Raw genomic sequence first — 21,061 nt, forward strand, 5'->3', positions numbered from 1 at the left:
AGATATCGACGGATGAAGGCTGGATATCGACGGAGAAAGGTTAGAAAACTTTAACCTTCGATATCTCCTAAACGGTTAGAGATACAGGCTTCGGACAGGTACCAAATTAAAGCCCTTTCAAAACCCTACATTTTGGACTACATGACGACCCTCTACTCCCAATAGAAGCGGAGATATCGACGAATGAAGGCTGGATATCGACGGAGAAAGGTTAGAAAACTTTAACCTTCGATATCTCCTAAACGGTTAGAGATACAGGCTTCGGACAGGTACCAAATTAAAGCCCTTTCAAAACCCTACATTTTGGACTACATGGACGACTCTACTCCCAGTAGAAGCGGAGATATCGACGGAGAAAGGTTGGAAAACTTTAACCTTCGATATCTCCTAAACGGTTAGAGATACAGGCTTCGACAGGTACCAAATTAAAGCCCTTTCAAAACCCTACATTTTGGACTACAATGACGACCCTCTACTCCCAATAGAAGCGGAAGCGGAGATATCGACGGAGAAACGTTGGAAAACTTTAACCTTCGATATCTCCTAAACGGTTAGAGATACAGGCTTCGGACAGGTACCAAATTAAAGCCCTTTCAAAACCCTACATTTTGGACTACAATGGACGACCCTCTACTCCCAATAGAAGCGGAGATATCGACGGATGAAGGCTGGATATCGACGGAGAAAGGTTAGAAAACTTTAACCTTCGATATCTCCTAAACGGTTAGAGATACAGGCTTCGGACAGGTACCAAATTAAAGCCCTTTCAAAACCCTACATTTTGGACTACAATGACGACCCTCTACTCCCAATAGAAGCGGAGATATCGACGGATGAAGGCTGGATATCGACGGAGAAAGGTTAGAAAACTTTAACCTTCGATATCTCCTAAACGGTTAGAGATACAGGCTTCGGACAGGTACCAAATTAAAGCCCTTTCAAAACCCTACATTTTGCACTACATGACGACCTCTACTCCCATAGAAGCGGAGATATCGACGGAGAAAGGATATGGAGAAAACTTTAACCTTCGATATCTCCTAAACGGTTAGAGATACAGGCTTCGGACAGGTACCAAATTAAAGCCCTTTCAAAACCCTACATTTTGGACTACATGGACGACCCTCTACTCCCAGTGGAAGCGGAGATATCGACGGATGAAGGCTGGATATCGACGGAAAAGGTTGGAAAACTTTAACCTTCGATATCTCCTAAACGGTTAGAGATACAGGCTTCGGACAGGTACCAAATTAAAGCCCTTTCAAAACCCTACATTTTGGACTACATGGACGACTCTACTCCCAGTAGAAGCGGAGATATCGACGGAGAAAGGTTGGAAAACTTTAACCTTCGATATCTCCTAAACGGTTAGAGATACAGGCTTCGGACAGGTACCAAATTAAAGCCCTTTCAAAACCCTACATTTTGGACTACAATGACGACCCTCTACTCCCAGTAGAAGCGGAGATATCGACGAATGAAGACTGGATATCGACGGAGAAAGGTTAGAAAACTTTAACCTTCGATATCTCCTAAACGGTTAGAGATACAGGCTTCGGACAGGTACCAAATTAAAGCCCTTTCAAAACCCTACATTTTGCACTACATGGACGACCTCTACTCCCAATAGAAGCGGAGATAGATATCGACGGAGAAAGGTTAGAAAACTTTAACCTTCGATATCTCCTAAACGGTTAGAGATACAGACTTCGGACAGGTACCAAATTAAAGCCCTTTCAAAACCCTACATTTTGGACTACAATGGACGACTCCTACTCCCAAAGAAGCGGAGATATCGACGGATGAAGGCTGGATATCGACGGAGAAAGGTTAGAAAACTTTAACCTTCGATATCTCCTAAACGGTTAGAGATACAGGCTTCGGACAGGTACCAAATTAAAGCCCTTTCAAAACCCTACATTTTGCACTACATGGACGACTCTCTACTCCCAGTAGAAGCGGAGATATCGACGGAGAAAGGTTGGAAAACTTTAACCTTCGATATCTCCTAAACGGTTAGAGATACAGGCTTCGGACAGGTACCAAATTAAAGCCCTTTCAAAACCCTATATTTTGGACTACATGGACGACTCTCTACTCCCAGTAGAAGCGGAGATATCGACGGATGAAGGATGGATATCGACGGAGAAAGGTTGGAAAACTTTAACCTTCGATATCTCCTAAACGGTTAGAGATACAGGCTTCGGACAGGTACCAAATTAAAGCCCTTTCAAAACCCTACATTTTGCACTACATGGACGACTCTCTACTCCCAGATGTATATTGTACATTTAGCCCGATAGATACACGCATTTCATGCATTATTTGTAATAATGAAGTTACATTATTATTAAACATGCAAGTAGCTATGTGTGCCGCAATTTCAACAATAATGGCTCCGCTGTGCATTATTTTTGGAGCTACTTGCCAAATTAGATTATTCAAGCTGTCGCCACTAGTTTACATATAGCTACCAACGCAGTGCTCCAATAACGCGTCACATTTCAATATAGCAGAAAACACTTAAAAAATTCAAAATTCGATATCCCGTGTTAGGTGTTTCCAAACCTGGAATGTCGTCCGCACTTTTTAATTTTTTCACATTGGCCCTAGTACTTGCTTCATTTCTGTCGGCTTTGTACTGATTTTAAGTAGGATGCTTTTTCATTTTACATCTTTCCTAAATCTTCCAGAAATATGATCTTGTCTCCATTCTTTATTTCTTCCATCTTTACTTAGAATACTGTGAAATGAAGACTTTGATCCCAGTCTTAACTGCCAACTGTACGGATGGCAAGCTACTGACGAATTAAGCTATATTTATATCTAGATAACCGTTACGTTCAAAATATGTGACTCAAATAGGCTTCGTGCAGATATACCGAGAAATATTATAAATTCGAGAAGAATAATACATAGGACAGGCAATCAGACCACGCTGCCTAAGTAGCGCCCGCTTGTGCAAGATTTAAACGTACTCTCAGACCTGTAACTTCGTCATATGTTGCAATATCGACTTAAAACTGAAAGAAATTATTCTCCACATATGAAGCTTTGAGGTGTACAAAACGTAAACTCGATTTTTAACTCTGTTAGGTACATACGCCCCTTTAAACTATGGATACGTTCACGGTACTTTGCAGGAAACAGTTCCTTTTCTCCACAATATCAACAATAGACCTGAGAAATTAATCGTTTTGACAGTAACTTAATGTGTGACTATAGTAATATTGAAGAAAATCGTACAATATGCACTTACGCTTCCATTCTTCGAAAAAGAAAATATTTCTTTACTCCATTTTAATTATTACTTATGAGATAAAATATCTCCATGTAATAACATTCGATGAACATCAAAATGAACTAATGAACTAAATGAACTAACTAAACCATCACAAAATCTAAGTAACATTGTAATAGTAATATAATGTTCCGTTCACGAAATACTCTTTCCTCGGAATTAGTACTCGTGTTAGACAACTACTCCCGTTTAATTGGAATAACTTTCATGCGGATCGGACGTGAGGTGCGTAATACAATATCCAACTTGAATGAAACATCCTTCAAATAATCAACGGGTTCCAAGTAAAAATTGTACACCAGGCTGGCTATCATAGCCTTCAACTCCAACATGGCAAATCGTTGACCTAAAGATTTTAATATCATTAGAATTTATTTGCGATGTAGGAATATAGTATCTTATGAATTACCTATGCAATTTCGTAATCCTGCGCTGAACGGTACATAGGAATAAGGATGACGTTTCTGTATATTCTCTGGTAAAAATCTGTCTGGATCAAATACTTCTGGATCCGGCCAAAAGTTAGGATCGTGATGAAGGGTATAGATAAAAAGATGCATCGTTGTATCTTTTGGTATTATATATGATTCTGAAAATAACAGTGAACATACTAGAGTCTTTTTTCTTTACAAACAGCGAGGAAAAATTTAAATCATAAATATATCGGTATATAAATTTTATAGCATATAGATCCATTAATTATTTACGTAATTTTAGATCAGTGGTGCAAATGCGCGATATTATAGCAACGCTAGGATACAGTCTTAATGATTCTTTCAAGCATCTCTCTAAATAAGGTAGATTCTGTAACGCACTCATCGTAAGCTTCCCATTATTTTCCTGCATCACCTCATTAATTTCATTTCTTACACGATCCTGCAAACAAAAGTTTATACAATACACATCTTTTGCGTCTATATTGATTGTTAAATCGGAATTGTTTATATGTTTGTAGAATATTTGTAATTTCTAAAACAGTCTTCATAATTAAAAAGATCGAGAGAGAAAGAGACATAGAGAGAGAAATACTGAAAAATTTACCGAGACGATCTTTTAAAAGCTTAAAATTCCCTTCAATTATTTGATAAAACTGATTTATAGATATTTATAAAATATATAAAATAAATATATAAGACAAGTTTAAATAATCGTATATATATTGACAATTTATCATTGGTTGACGTTATTGCAAAAAGTTTGTTGCGAGATTATTTTAAGATGGGAAAAGTACCTGAATATCCTTATGTTCAGCTAATAATAGTAGACTAAAACATAAACTTGTCGCCACAGTGTCATGACCCTGTAATGATAAGAATTTCTTTCCGTACAGTTAATTAGTGTATACGTGAATAATAATAATTATACGCTGCAGAAAGCACGCAGATGAAGTACAGTCGGAATAAATGTTTCGCACTTATAGTTTCCAATAATCGCCGTTTAATATGCTCCGTTTAATATATCTCGTTGTATCATAATTACTATTATAATATTATTATCATCATATCATAATACTATTAAATCATAACTATATACTATTAAATCATATCATATCATAATACTATTAAAAGTATTAGCTTACAACATACATATATTAAACAGAAATACAGCTATATTCTTGAACAATTTTACAAAACTGTAACGTTTACCTCGAACACGAAAGTGTCAATTTCTTCTCTAATATCTGAATCAGTCAAATTACCATTGCGAGATTCTGCTAGCAAAATGTCCAATATGGCCATTCGTTTCTTTTTATCTTAAATAAACATAAAATACGTTATCTGTGCATCACATGACGTACAATATTTTATAGACGAAACATACTCCCTGTTATTTCTTTGTCTTCTATTTCTGTGTTGTTTTCAAAGTACTTCAAATATCGTTCTCTGGTTTCTTCATGATAACGTTTTCTATTTGCGATAATCTACAAAGACAAAGAAAAATATAATACCAACGTTATTTATTTCAATGCTACTAAAAGTATTTCTTAATTGATTTATTAACAAATTGATAATTTTTATTTATATATTTGCAAGAAGAATGTTTTCTTAAATGTCCAAATAATGTAATAACGTCTACATAAACATACTCACTTTCTCAGTAAATGAATGCAAGATATTCAAATACTTTGATTGTATAGTACTCAGTGATGTTAAATTAAATATCGTATCATTGAAAAGCCATGGTTTGACCAATCTAAGAGCAATTACATAAAATTAAATATGTTTAAGAAAATAATTGTATGGCTCCTAAATAATTTAGGTTGATTTCTTTTAACATACTTATTTATATATTACCTTTCGATTATAAGTTTACCGATATGGTGAATAGTCTGCCGATATTGTTGAGACTGATCGAAGTCGCTCAAAGAAATACCCATGGAGGTTTCTGAAAATATACTTGCCAAAGTTATATAGAAAAGTCGTCGGTCATATTAGTTTTACCACAATAATTTGATACTATTACACGCATGGTATTCATCGTGTTTCATTTGAAACTAGTAGAATATAAAAAGACATAAAATGCAATAAAGAACTCCGTATGTGTTTGTTACGTAAAATAACCTTCGGTCATTGCCCGCGCGTGCAGGTATTCAACATTTACGAATACATGCGCATATATATACATTACACACAGAAGAAAATATCAGGTTGTTTGAAAGAAACATAATCGACATTCAGATTCTATGTCGTCATAACTGCATGTTTAATTCTTTGATTTTACGCAGTTATGATAATGGAGTTGTAATAATATGGAGTTGTGACATAGATTTGTTCAAAATTATGAAAATTACGACATATTCTAGAACAGAATAATTTAACCAAGATTACTTTTTCAAAAGAAACATACCGGGGGGGTCCTTTAGGACTGGAAACAATTCGTTACACATTAAAACATGCCAATTTAAGAAATTGATAAAAATAATAAAAAGTTCACGCGAAAAAGACGCAAATTTTCGTAAAAAAGGCAAAATATACATATATATACCACATATTGCATTTAATGTATGATGACTGGTAAATAACATCACGTCTTCGATAATTGACTCTTCGGCAGGATTAAAAGACTTCACTGCGCGATTACCCTCTTCAATAAAAGTTTTGACAAATTCTTTCAATATAGAAAAGTGAAAGGCAGGCGTTAGTATCTTTCGTCTTTGATGCCACTTGGCTCCTAAGAAAAAGATAAGATAATATTATATGCGTGCATAAATATTATTTTTTATTATTGTTATCATGTTATCATTGTTATCATGTATATTGTTATCATGTAGCACATGATCATGTTATCATGTTATCATTGTTATCATGTATATTGTTATCATGTAGCACATGTAACGAAAGATGACATTTATTCAACTTATGTCGCGATAAATTAAGATTAAGCGTACTCACTTTGATAATCGCTAGCACTTAACGTACTATATTTAGTTTCTTAGAACTCTATTATGTCGTGATTGTTTTCTTCAAGAACTATCAAAGGCAATGATACTGTTCTGCATGAAAATTACGCATGACAAAAATACCTTGACTAGTAAGGAGACCATCACCTAACCAGGGATGAAAAAATTTGTACTCGTAACCTTTTACAGTGTGCTCCATACTGCTTAATATTTTCTAAAATCATAACGATATAGGATTAAAAAGCATGTTGTTATTATTGAATTATACAGATAACAATGATAGAATATGGGGAATATGTGTATGATTTTAAGTTGAAGTTGTAAACATTGACTTCGATTAACGTTAATGAAAACGCTGTGTAGATAATAAAATGTATCTATTTTCCGTAATAGTAGTTTTACCAACCTGCACGTCGTCCGGGTGATGAATAAAAACGTTAGGAAACGTGAGAATCCAAAATTTACTAATTGGATAAAATCTCTTTGTGTAATCGAGTACAAAGAGCCATAGTTTTTCTAAAATGTAAAGAATATTGAATTCAAAACTGTAAAAAATATTAAATTTAGATTTTCTACAATTTTTTCATAGTATTATTCTTTTCAACAATCCATTATACAATTAAATCAGAATTAACACCTTACATCTTGCTAACGAGCTATTGTGCAATTTTAGCTACTAATAGGGATTTCATTTTTTATTGTTGATTAGCGACAAACAAATTAATAGCTTATTATGTGAAACTTTATATAAATTTTTACTTACCTGGCGAATATGAACTAATTCGTATAACATATGGAGTAGGAAAACGTAAAGATCCTGGTATTTGTTCAATAAGCCGTCCATTTCTTCCAAAGTGGGCGACACAAAGATATATGATCACGAGAAAGAGACATGTTAATAATATAGTAATGATCATTATTCGTTGAAATGATAGCCGCTTTAACACTTTGTCTTTCTTCTTAATCCTTACATCCTATACTGCAACATAAAAAAGGTATCGTTTTATGAAAAACATATCCAAGATGAAATGCGAAATTGTATATAATACATATATACAGGGTGGTTGATTATAAGTTGCCAACCCGAAATGTCAAAGTAGATTGGGTTAAGATAAACATAAAAGTCCCATACCGTTTTGCGAGATTCGCAATAATCATCGAGTTATTAATGACAGAAATCTGAGGAATGGGAGCGCGCCGACATAGATGATTCGAGAAACGTTGCAGCTACTCAGGCCACAGCGCGGCCCACTCGACCCAGCAACTATTGGCGATGTGCGGCGAGACGTAGGTCTGGCGAGATAAAACAACGAATAGCAGCGCATTGTCTTTCCCCTCGCCGCGCACTGGCAACAGTTTCTGGATCAACTGGGTCGCGCTGCAGCCTAAGCAGCTGCAACGCTTCTCCAACTATCTATGTCGGCGCGCTCCCATTCCTCAGATTTCTGTCATTAATAACTCGATAATTATTGCGAATCTTGCAAAACGGTATGGGACTTTTATGTTTATCTTAACCCAATATACCTTCACATTTCGAGTTGACAACTTATAATCAACTACCCTGTATACATATACAGGGTGTTTGATAGCTGATCATGCAGACGAAAGTTGGAGATAGATTGGGTGTAGCCGAGAAGAAAGTCATGTATCATAATGTCAAATTGCCAATAGTTATCGAGTTATTAATTAAAACATGTGAGCCAACGAGCGCGTAGAGAGCGGAGGGCGGCCGCAGTAAGCACGTAGACATTTGATACAGGCGGAGTTAGCGAGTAACGGTAGGCGAGCGCGCGCGACGAGGGGCAACGTAAACGACAAGAGGCGCTCGCTCGCTCCTCGTCGCGCGCGCTCGTCTCTTGTCGCTTACGTCGTCCCTCGCCGTTGGCTCACATATTTTAATTAATAACTCGGTAACTATTGCCAATTTGACATTATGGCACATGACTTTTCTTCTCGGCTACACCCAATCTATCTCCAACTTTCGTCTGTATGATAAGCTTTCAAACATCCTGTATATATATTTACGTATACAGGGTGTCCCATTTAACCTGACAAATCGTAATTTCTGGAAAACTACATGTCGGATCAAAAAAAGTGGGTAATGAAATTTGTTTGTCTCGAAGAGGGACATCCAATGATATCAAACTCAACCTCCCCCCCCACTCCTAGGGGGTGGGGGTGGGGGGCAACTTTGAAATCTTAAATGGGAACCCCCATTTTTTATTGCAGATTCAGATTCTGCGCCACAAAATACGTAAGTTTCGTCCGAAATTCTTTTTTTGATTCGTGATAGATGGCGCTATAATCGCAAAAAATTAGGTTTTCTGCAATTTTCCAGAAATGACAAATTTTCCATAAAACATGTTTCCATAAAACAATTTTCCATAAAACATGTTTCCATAAAACAATTTTCCATAAAACATGTTTCCATAAAAACTTCACGTAGAATCTAATTCTGCAATGAAAAATGTGGATTCTCATTTGAGATTTGAACGTTACCACCCACCCTACCCCGAGGGGATGGGGGGAATAATTGTTATTATGTTTTTTAAAAATATTTTTAAAAATATTGAGCAGGTATTTTTTTATTTTTCAATCCAATGATCATTTCTGGAGAATTGCAGAAAATCTAATTTTTTGCGATTACAGCGCCATCTATTACGAACCAAAAAAAAAGTTTCGGACGAAACTTACTTATTTTGTGGCGTAGAATCCGAATCTGCAATAAAAAATGGGAGTTCCCATTTAAGATTTCAAATTTGCCCTTCACCCCCACCCCCGGGAGTGGGGTGGGAGGTCGAGTTTGATATCATTGGATGTTCCCCTTCGAGGCAAATAAATTTCATTACCCACTTTTTTTGATCCGACATGTAGTTTTCCAGATATTACGATTTGTCAGGTTAAATGGGACACCCCGCATAATTTACACACACACACACACACGTATATGTAAAATTGCAAATATCCAGGAATTTATAAATAAAGCAAATGTAATTGCAGATAATTTATCGTTATATAATTTATATTATTTTAGAAAAGATTTTACGTATTTTTGAAATAAATACGTATTACGATTTTATTAATAAGAACGTATTTTTTTGATAGTACCTAAACACTATTAAAATAAATGATATTTATGTCGACAAATAGAACTGATTAACAACATATGATATTTAAATAAAAGCAGGTCATTTTAAATCAAGAGTTATATAATTAAAAGAGTTATATAATTATATTGTAAAAGTTATATAGTTAAAAGAGTAATTAAAGAGTTATATAATTTCATAGTTCACAAAACGCAATACAAGAATGCACAAGAAACTCACAGCGTTCGAAATTTTAACAGTCTTTCAATATATCGACGATCAATGTATCGTGTCTTCGGACTTTATTACAATCTGATATACATTAACTGAACGTTGAGTTCTGCACACAAACTATCCGCGTAAGTATGAAGTAGGACTTTATACTATTTCATGTTTACTCAGTCACATATATAAGTTATACACCAACGTTGTAGTCACTACTGAAATCAATATTAGAATTTATAATGTAATTTTATAATAAAATTTTGAAAATATCATTATTAATTACAAACAATCAGTCAGATACTCGTCACTAGGTGATAAATATCCAAGATACATAAAAGAAAAGAGCAAAGTATGAAAAAATATTAAATAAATATTTTCGTAGTTTTAATGAAGCAGAATATTACGCACTGTTTTCTGATTAAAGTAGTCGTACAAAGAGTAGCAAGTAGCTACTACTATGACAAATATACACACGCACGTATACGCAGTTATAGATAAGTCGCGTGCACGTTCTCAATGTTATCTTTTTATCAATATTTTGTCAAACAAAGTCAGCAATTTAAGATGATAAAATTTTAGTTTAACATTCAAGTCCAATGTTGAAGACGTTAATACTTAATACTTCTACATTAATACTTAATACGATACTTTTAATCTATAATGTCTTGCTTTATTTGTATATTTCGTTCCTATAAATTCAATTTGTCTAAAATTGACAAATGTTTATAATTCTGAAAGAGTTGATCTTTCGACTTATGTTTTTACTAACAAGGAGATGGCAATATACAATAATATCTGTTTTATTATATAAAAACATATTTTCAAATGTTAATCAGTTATGTTTCCCTTCAAACATACATAATGTAAAATATTTCGGCCAAACAAATAATTCTTTGATAAAATGTTCGTGGTGTGCTACTTGTTTGTGTTTTACATGCTTTTATGTGAATTTTCCTCCACAATATTGTATGGCAATGTCTGAATTTTATAATAAATAATTAAAATGTTTATTCTTGTTAATTTTTATATAATAAAACAGATATTATTGTATACGTGTGCATTATATTTCTGTCCTACGAAAAATAATAAAAATATTAAAAATATTATAGAAATATTAATAAAATATAGTAATATATAATATAAAAAAAAAGTTGGCACTGCGAAAACTCAAACATACCTCGGATGTAGACCACAAAATAATAGCGCGCGCCTTAGCTTCCGCAGTTACCGCACTTCACGCTTATTGATTCCAAGTTACTAGACTTAACATGTAGCTGTTTCTTTAATTGCAAATTTCTCGCAACGAAGGCCCATGCACGCAAACTCTTTTAGGATTTTATGTACTCAACCCCTCCATTCGAATGAAATATGACTCATTCAATTATCGATTTTACATGTCTTGCCATCTCCTTGTAAGTATATTTTACTCAATATATCGTAAATATTATTTGCCTTATAAGCCTGGGACTTTTTTCTTTAAAGAGGCATATATACCTAGGAGCCTGAGAAAAAGGTAAATTTCAGAAATTTTTTCTGGAAAATTATTGAAGTTACAGGATTCGGTTTTTCCTTTATTTGAAAACATACACTTTTAAGAATATTCATGATTTTTTATGGTCTGCATTTATAAAAAATAATACAAGCAAACGAAGTAATATTCGAAAAATTCGTATAATCGGTACCACACGTAGCTTCGCAAAAACTCAACTCAAACAAAAAAGAGAAATAGATTATTAAAATAGATAGTATAATTTTTCGCATATTGTAGTCGTATTGCAGTTTTGAAAATATCGATTTTTATGGCGGAATCGATTTGAATTTAACATAGCGATTTTCAAGGAAAAATTCATTCTTCAGCGTTTTTCTGCTGTAAAATAATTACGTATCATAAAAATAATCCTACGATACACGATAGAGAATTATGTATAGAATAAGTAAAAAAAGTTGCAGGTACATCGGTTTAATGGTTAGGTTAGGCTTTAGAGTAATTTCTGGTACCAGTTCGACAAAAATTGTTCCGAGGAAAACACGTTTGAATGTTTAGTCGTTGGTAAATCATGAAATTTGTTTAACTTACATCGAATCATCGATACCAGGGCCGTAATGTAGGTCTTTCCTGACGGATGATATAGTGAGTCTTTCACATTTTCATTCGCTGGCGACGACGTGCTCTCGCTTTTTTAGTAATCCCAAGTCGCGCACCTTTGTTTGTGCGGCGGCCATCTTCCTGTATAGTATATTGTACGTTCAGCCTAACAGATACACGCATTTCATGCATTATTTGTAATAATGAAGTTACATTATTATTAAACATGCAAGTAGCTGTGTGTGCCACAATTTCAACAATAATGACTCCGCTGTGCATTATTTTTGGAGCTACTTGCCAAATTAGATTATTCAAGCTGTCGCCACATATAGCTACCAACGCAGTGCTCCAATAACGCGTCACATTTCAATATAGCAGAAAACACTCAAAAAATTCAAAATTCGATATCCCGTGTTAGGTGTTTCCAAACCTGGAATATCGTCCGCACTTTTTAATTTTTTCACATTGGCCCCAGTACTTGCTTCATTTCTGTCGGCTTTGTACTGATTTTAAGTGGGATGCTTTTTCATTTTACATCTTTCCTAAATCTTCCAGAAATATGATCTTGTCTCCATTCTTTATTTCTTCCATCTTTACTTAGAATACTGTGAAATGAAGACTTTGATCCCAGTCTTAACTGCCAACTGTACGGATGGCAAGCTACTGACGAATTAAGCTATATTTATATCTAGATAACCGTTACGTTCAAAATATGTGACTCAAATAGGCTTCGTGCAGATATACCGAGAAATATTATAAATTCGAGAAGAATAATACATAGGACAGGCAATCAGACCACGCTGCCTAAGTAGCGCCCGCTTGTGCAAGATTTAAACGTACACTCAGACCTATAACTTCGTCACATGCAATCGTCATTGCAATATCGACTTAAAATTTAAAGAAAATATTCTCCACATATGAAGCTTTAAGATGTACCAAACGAAAACTCGATTTTTAACTCTGTTAGGTACATATGCCCCTTTAAACTGTGGATACATTCACGGTACTTTGCAGGAGGCAGTTCCTATTCTCCCCGATATCAACAATAGACCTGAGAAATTAATCGTTTTGACAGTAACTTAATGTGTGACTGTAGTAATATTGATAAAGAAAATCGTACAATATGCACTTACGCTTCCATTCTTCGAAAAAGAAAATATTTCTTTACTCCATTTTAATTATTACTTATGAGATAAAATATCCCCATGTAATAACATTCGATGAACACCAAAATGAACTAATGAACTAATGAACTAAATGAACTAACTAAATGAACTAACCTAAATGAACTAACTAAATGAACTAATGAACTAATGAACTAAATGAACTAACTAAACCACCACAAAATCTAATTAACCTTATAAGAGTAACATAATGTTTCGTTCGCGAAATATTCTTTCCTCCGAATTAGTACTCGCGTTAGACAATTACTCCCGTTTAATTGGAATAACTTTCATGCGGATCGGACGTGAGGTGCGTAATAAAATATCCAACTTGAATGAAACATCCTTCAAATAATCAGTGGGTTCCAAGTAAAAATTGTACACCAGGCTAGCTATCATAGCTTTCAACTCCAACATGGCAAATCGTTGACCTAACGATTTTAAGACATTTAGAATTTATTTGCGATGTAGAATATAGTATCTTATGAATTACCTATACAATTTCGTAATCCTGCACTGAACGGTAGATAGGAATAAGGATGACGTTTCTGTATATTCTCTGGTAAAAATCTGTCTGGATCAAATACCTTCGGATTCGGCCAAAAGTTGGGATCGTGATGAAGAGCATAGATAAAAAGATGCATCGTTGTGCCTTTTGGTATTGTATATGATTCTGAAAATATCAGTGAACATACTAAAGTCTTTTTTTTACAAACAGCGAGGAAAAATTTAAATCATAAGTATATCCGTATATAAATTTTATATACGGCCAAAAGTTAGTTCGGCCAAAAATCCCAAATCCGTATAAAAATTTTATGACATATAGATCCATTAATTACTCACGTAATTTTAAATCAGTGGTGCAAATGCGCGATATTACAGGAACGCTAGGATACAGTCTTAATGATTCTTTCAAGCATCTCTCCAAATATGGTAGATTCTGTAACGCATTCATCGTAAGCTTCCTATTATTTTCCTGCATTACCTCATTAATTTCCTTTCTTACACGATCCTGCAAACAAAAGTTTATACAATATACATCGTTTGCGGCCATATTGATTGTCAAATCGCTATTGTCCATATGTTTCTAGAATATTTATAATTTCTAAAACAATGTTATTTAGTTAAAAAGATCGAGAGAGAGAGAGAGAGAGATAGAGAGAGAGAGAAAGAGAGAGAGAAAGAGAAAGAGAAATACTGAGAAATTTACCGAGACGATTTTTTATAAGCTTAAAATTTCCTTCAATTATTTGATAAAAACTGATTTACAAAATGTATGGATATTTATAAAATATATAAATTAAATATATAATACAAGTTTAAATAATCGTATATATATTGGCAATTCATCATTGGTCGACGTTATTGCAAAGAGTTTGTTGCAAGATTATTTCAGGAGGGGAAAATGTACCTGAATATCCTTATGCTCAGCTAATAATAGTAGACTAAAACATAAACTTGTCGCCACAGTGTCATGACCCTGTAATGATAAGAATTTCTTTCCGTACAGTTAATTATTGTATACGTGAACAATAATAATTATACGCTGCAGAAAGCACGCAGATAAAGAGCAGTCCGAAAAAATGCTTCGCACTTATAGTTTCCAATAATCGCCGTTTAATATGCATCTCGTTGTATCATATCATAATTACTATTAAAATTATTAGCTTACAACATATATTAAACAAATATACAACTACATTCTTGAGCAATTTAACAGAACACTAATGTTTACCTCGAACACGAAAGTGTCAATTTCTTCTCTGATATCTGAATCAGTCAAATTACCGTTGCGAGATTCTGCTAGCAAAATGTCCAACATGGCCATTCGTTTCTCTTTCACTTAAATAAACATAAAATACGTTATCTGTACAAATGAATTTCATGATATACAGTTATTTTATATAGGAAACATACTCCCTATCACTTCTTCATTTTCTGTTTCTGTGTTATTTTCAAAGTACTTCAAATATCGACCTCCGGTTTCTTCATGATAACGTTTTCTATTCGCAATAATCTACAAAGTCAACAACAACAAAGAACAACAAACTACAAAGATCTACAAAGATAAAGAAAAATATAATTCCAATGTTATTTATTTCAACGCTTCTAAAAATATTTCTTAATTAATATTTTAACAAATCGATAATTTTTATTTATATATTTGCAAGAAGAATGTTTTCTTAAATGTCCAAATAATGTAATAACGTCTACATAAACATACTCACTTTCTCAGTAAATGAATGCAAGATATTCAAATACTTTGATTGTATAGTACTCAGTGATGTTAAGTTAAATATCGTATCATTGAAAAGCCATGGTTTGACCAATCTAAGAGCAATTACATAAAATTAAATATGTTTAACCACTTGCGCTGGAAAGACGTGCTACGCATGTCAAGATGCTTTTGTCACAAAATCGCCAACGACGTGCTGTACACGTCGGCGGGCAATTGTCACAGAAATAAAAAAGATGTGCGTGGCACGTCGACTGAGACTGTTTGCTAGAGCATAGTTGCTGATTACACTACATCGCGTCTAATTATCCATATTCAACCCATATTCTAAAATGGGAAACGACAGTGAAGTTAGCGATATTATTTCGACAAATAGAAAAAGAAAACAAGATAGTGCGAATAGTGATAGCGATTTCGATGAAATCGTTTTTCCACTTCGCAATCGGCGTAGAATCATTTCTGATGACGAGGAAGAAAGCAAAAATAAAGATTGTGAAATTAATCTTATATCTAAGGAATGGATGTAGAAAAACACTCAAAATATAAGTAAAATATGGAAATATTCACGAATTCCAAGAATAAATATACTAGTTGGGCAAAATGTCACAGCTTTACAAATGGCAAATGGAATACTAACGGAAAACTTTTGGACAATCTTTGTAACAGAAACTAATCGTTACGCGAGTCAGACTTTCCAAAATGCAACTAGCAAATTAAAAAAGTATGAAGACAAATGGAGGGACACGAATATAGATGAGATAAATGCTTGCATTACTTTATGCATTTTGATGTTTCAAGTAAAAAAACCCACTGTTCAATCTTATTGGTCAAAAAGAAGCATAATCGAAACTCCTATATTTCGAAAAACCATACCATTTTGGAGATTTGCCCTACTATCTCGCTTTTTACACTTCACTAACAACGAAGTTGTAGACAATAACGATGACCGTTCATGTAAATTGCGAAGTATAATCGACTATTTAAATGAAAAATTTAAAACTACACTCCCGAGGAATATGTATCATTAGATGAATCTCTAATGAAATATATAGGCCGCATGTCATATAAGCAGTACAATCCGTCGAAAAGAGCACGCTTTGGAAAGAAATTCTATAAACTTTGTGGATCTAAGTCGGGATATTGCATTCAATTTAAAATATATACTGGTCAAGATATAGATAAAAATGCAAACACAAGTGCATCGGAAAATGTCACGATGTTTATGTGCACATCAATAGCTGGTTACGGACACACTCTGTTTGTCGACAATTGGTATTCTTCGCCAGGACTGTTTGAAAAGTCGCAATTTATAAAAACTAATGCCATAGGAACAGTGAGGTCCAATAGAAAGAATATGCCCAAAGAACTTGCAGCAACAAAACTGAAACGATCTGATGTTATCTCAAGATCGTGTAATGGCATTTTAGTTGCAAAATGGAAAGATAAGAAAGACATATATTTACTGTCCACAAAACATTCGAAAATTGAGATGATGGAAATGGAAAAGAAGAGGTGGAAAAATTATAATAGCCCTGTTACAAAGCCCAATATCGTTTTGGAGTATAATGATGGCATGGGTGGGATGGATCTGCAAGATAGTTACTTATCTTCGTTTACGCTCATGAGGAAATATGTAAAAAGTTATAAAAAATATTTTTTTACTTAGCGGATTTTGCACTTTTTAATTCTTATGCTTTATTCTGTAAAAAATGGATGTAACAAAAAGCAAGAAATATTCGTTTTTGAAGTTTCGATTAGATGTGGCAGAGCAAATTTTACAAGGTGTATGTATTCCTGATTATAAAAAATGTGGAAGGATGTCTGTTGGTTGCACACCAGATCGTTTACAGGCAAAGCAATGGGGACATTTCCCGAGGAATATTCCACCCACAAACGCCAAAAAGATCCACAAAGAAGGTGTAGAGTATGTGCCAAACACAAAAAACGCAGTGAAACTACATGGGAATGCAAGAAATGCCTCATGCCATTACATATTCCAGACTGTTTCGAAAGATACCATACTTTGCACGATTATTAATAAACAAATTTAGTGTTTAGATTTGTATAATTTTATCACCAATCGATGCATCGTTATATTCTCTTCAAAAAACTATTAGACGACCTAGGTCGAAAATTAATTAGTTTAGAAGATATAAATCTTTTCCCGATTTCTATAAGGTTTCGAACACTTAACGTCTCGCAGTGAGTTGCAGTCAACTGTTTTGGTACGCATATCTGTGAATTTCTTGCCAGCGCCAGGGGTTAAGAAAATAATTGTATGGCTTCTAAATAATTTAGGTTGATTTCTTTTAACATACTTATTTATATATTACCTTTCGATTATAAATTTACCCATATGGTGAATAGTCTGCCGATATTGTTGAGACTGATCAGAGTCATTCAAAAAAATGCCCATAGACGTTTCTGGAAATATACTTGCCGAAATCACATGAAAAACTTATTGGTCATACTAGTTTCACTATAATAATTTGATACTGTTACATGGATGGCATTCACCGTCTTTCATTTGAAACTAGTAGAATATAAAAAGACATAGAGTGCAATAAAGAACTCCGTATGTGTTTGTTACGTAAAATAACCTTCGGTCATTGCCCGCGCGTGCAGGTATTCAACATTTACGAATACATGCGCATATGTATACATTACACACAGAAGAAAATATCAGGTTGTTTGAAAGAAACATAATCGACATTCAGATTCTATGTCGTCATAACTGCATGTTTGATTCTTTGATTTTACGCAGTTATGATAATGGAGTTGTAATAATATGGAGTTGTGACATAGATTTGTTCAAAATTATGAAAATTACGACATATTCTAGAACAGAATAATTTAACCAAGATTACTTTTTCAAAAGAAACATACCGGGGGAGTCCTTTAGGACTGGAAACAATTCGTTACACATTAAAACATGCCAATTTAAGAAATTGATAAAAATAATAAAAAGTTCACGCGAAAAAGACGCAAATTTTCGTAAAAAAGGCAAAATATACATATATATACCACATATTGCATTTAATGTATGATGACTGGTAAATAACATCACGTCTTCGATAATTGACTCTTCTGCAGGATTAAAAGACTTCACTACGCGATTACCCTCTTCAATAAAAGTTTTGACAAATTCTTTCAATACAGAAAAGTGAAATGCAGGCGTTAGTATCTTTCGTCTTTTATGCCACTTGGCTCCTAAAAAAGAGATAAGAAAATATTATACGCGTGCATAAATATTATTCTTTATTGTGTTACCATGTAGCACATGTAACGAAAGATAACATTTATTCAACTTATGTCGCGATAAATTTACATTAAACGTATTTGCTTTGATAATCGCTAGCACTTAACGTACTATATTTAGCTTTTTAGAACTCTATTATATCGTAATTTTTTTCTTCAAAATCTATCAAAGGCAATGATACCGTTCTGCATGAAAATTACGCATGACAAAAATACCTTGACTAATAACAAGGCCATCACCTAACCAAGGATGAAGAAGTTTGTACTCGTAACCTTTCACAGTATGCTCCATACCGCTTAGTACTTTCTAAAACCATAAAAGAAAAAGGATTAAAAATCATGTTGTCATTATCCAATTATACAATACTTATTAACATAGATAGAATGTGTTATGGGAAATATGTGTACGATTTTGAGTAAAAGCTACGAACATTGGCTTCGATTAATGTTAATGAAAATGTTGTATAGATAATAGGTGTATCTATTTTCCGTAACAATTATTTCACCAACCTGCACGTCGTCCGGGTGATAAATCAAAACGTTAGGAATCGTTAAAATCCAAAATTTACTAATTGGATAAAATCTCTTCGCGTAATCGAGTGCTAAGAGCCATAGTTGTTCTAAAATGTAAAGAATACTATAATTAGATTTTCTACCTTTTTTTCAATCGTACTATTCTTTTCAACAACCTACTATGCAATTAAATCAGAATTAATATCTTACATCTTGCTATAAGCTGTTACGCAATTTTAACTACAAATACAGATTTCATTTTTTATTGTGTATTAAGCATCGACGAACAATCTATAGCTTATTACATAAAACCATACAAATTTTTACTTACCTGGCGAATATGAACAAATTCGTATAACATATGGAGTAGGAAAACATATAGATCCTGGTATTTGATCAATAAGTCGTCCATTTCTTCCAAAGTGCGCGACACAAAGATACGTGATCACGAGAAAAAGGCATGTTAATAATATCGTGATGATCATTATTCGTCAAAATGATAACTGCTTTAAGACTTGGTCTTTTTTTATCTTTACACGCTATACTTTAAAAATATAAAATATATACTATAAAAAACGAAATACCGTTTTATAAAAAACATGTCCGTAATGATATACACAAATGTATATATATACATATACGAGTACGTATGTATGTATGCTTACAGCGAAATTTCAACAGACATTCAATATGTATCGTGTCTGAAGACTTCACACTTTGCTAAAAACTGATGTATAATAACTGAACTGTGAGTTCTACACACAACTATCCACATAAGTGTGTGGAGTAGGACTTAAATTATTTCAAGCTTACTCCTATATATATGTAAATTACGCACCAAGATTGTAGTCACTACTTATATCAATATTAGTACCATTATTAATTACAATCAGTCAGATACTCACTAGAATAAAATAAATACCTAAGATACATAAAAGAAAAAAAGAAAGTATAAAGAAATATGAGATAAATATTAGTAGTTTTAATAAAACGAAATATTACGCGCTATTTTTTATTAAAGTAGTTGTACAAAGAATAGCATATACCTACTGCTGTATATGTACATACGCATGCGCGCATATAGATGGCACTTGTACATTGTAAATGATGAGTCATTTGTTTTATCAATATCCTATCAATCAAAGTCAGTAATTTAATACGACAAGATTTTAGTTTAAAACCCAAGTCCAATCTTGAAGACGTTAACACTCAATTCTGTAAATAATACTTTTTACCTACAATGACTTGCGTTACTTGTATACTTCGATTGTATAAATTCGATGTTTAAATTTGGAAAATGTTTATAGTCCTGGGAAAGTTGATTTTTCGACTTATGTTTTTACTAACAAGGAGATGGCAAGACATGTAAAATCGATAATTGAATGAGTCATATTTCATTCGGATGGGGGGGTTGAGTATATAAAAACCCTATAAGGGTTTACGTGCATGGGCCTTCGTTTGCGAGAAATTTGCAATTAAAGAAACAACTACATGTTAAGTGTTGTAACTTGGAACCAATAAGCGTGAGGTGCGGTAACTGCGGAAGCTAAGGCGCGCGCTACTAGTTTGTGGTCTACGTGCGAGGAATATTCAAGTCCTCGCAGTGCCAACTTTTCTTTTATAATATTATGTATTATTATATTTTATAATATTTCCATAATATTTTTAATATATTTTTTATTTTTCGTAGGACAAAAATATAATGCACACATATACAATAATATCTCTAATATTATATTATAATATATTATAATATTACATAAATTAGTACCATTATTAATTACAATCAGTCA

At 33.5% G+C, this 21,061-nt stretch overlaps 1 protein-coding gene across 11 annotated transcripts; it reads right to left on the bottom strand.

Moving 5' to 3' along the window:
- Window positions 1–2,300: 2,300 nt before the first annotated feature.
- On the bottom strand, window positions 2,301–20,081 carry LOC105181717 (cytochrome P450 4C1). 11 transcript variants are annotated; one of them, XR_003113884.1, is made up of 15 exons: window positions 19,934–20,081; window positions 19,600–19,812; window positions 19,266–19,375; window positions 18,972–19,062; window positions 18,522–18,707; window positions 17,831–17,921; window positions 15,490–15,592; window positions 15,179–15,278; window positions 14,997–15,103; window positions 14,673–14,741; window positions 14,105–14,273; window positions 13,755–13,934; window positions 13,456–13,692; window positions 12,312–12,528; window positions 12,090–12,239 (listed from the first exon to the last, which is right to left on the bottom strand). XR_003113884.1 is itself a non-coding variant. In XM_025305063.1 (14 exons), the coding sequence occupies exons 3-14, from the start codon at window positions 7,616–7,618 to the stop codon at window positions 3,481–3,483; spliced, it is 1,527 nt and encodes a 508-aa protein (XP_025160848.1). In that variant the 5' UTR covers window positions 7,619–7,680; window positions 11,190–11,514; window positions 12,090–13,367; the 3' UTR covers window positions 2,301–3,480. The 11 variants fall into 11 exon arrangements, 8 of the variants coding, with proteins under 8 accessions (XP_025160848.1, XP_025160847.1, XP_025160852.1 ...); XM_025305063.1 differs by lacking the exons at window positions 13,456–13,692; window positions 13,755–13,934; window positions 14,105–14,273; ... (8 more) ...; window positions 19,600–19,812; window positions 19,934–20,081 and adding exons at window positions 2,301–3,647; window positions 3,711–3,890; window positions 4,009–4,177; ... (8 more) ...; window positions 7,465–7,680; window positions 11,190–11,514 and having other exon boundaries at window positions 12,090–13,367; XR_003113882.1 differs by having other exon boundaries at window positions 12,090–12,528.
- Between the last annotated feature and the right edge of the window lie 980 nt (window positions 20,082–21,061).

The sequence above is a fragment of the Harpegnathos saltator genome, unplaced genomic scaffold (assembly GCF_003227715.2).
Source record: "Harpegnathos saltator strain DR-91 unplaced genomic scaffold, Hsal_v8.6 scaffold672, whole genome shotgun sequence".
NCBI classification, from domain to species: Eukaryota; Metazoa; Arthropoda; class Insecta; order Hymenoptera; family Formicidae; genus Harpegnathos; species Harpegnathos saltator.

Excerpts from the sequence above, each read along its gene's own strand:
- LOC105181717 (XM_025305062.1), bottom strand. The coding sequence starts at position 7,618 with ATGATCATTACTATATTATTAACATGTCTCTTTCTCGTGATCATATAT. Across the intron at positions 5,495-5,595 it reads GGTAAACTTATAATCGAAAG|ATTGGTCAAACCATGGCTTT; the intron begins GTAATATATAAA and ends AATTGCTCTTAG. Across the intron at positions 4,178-4,532 it reads CTGAACATAAGGATATTCAG|GATCGTGTAAGAAATGAAAT; the intron begins GTACTTTTCCCA and ends TTTTGTTTGCAG.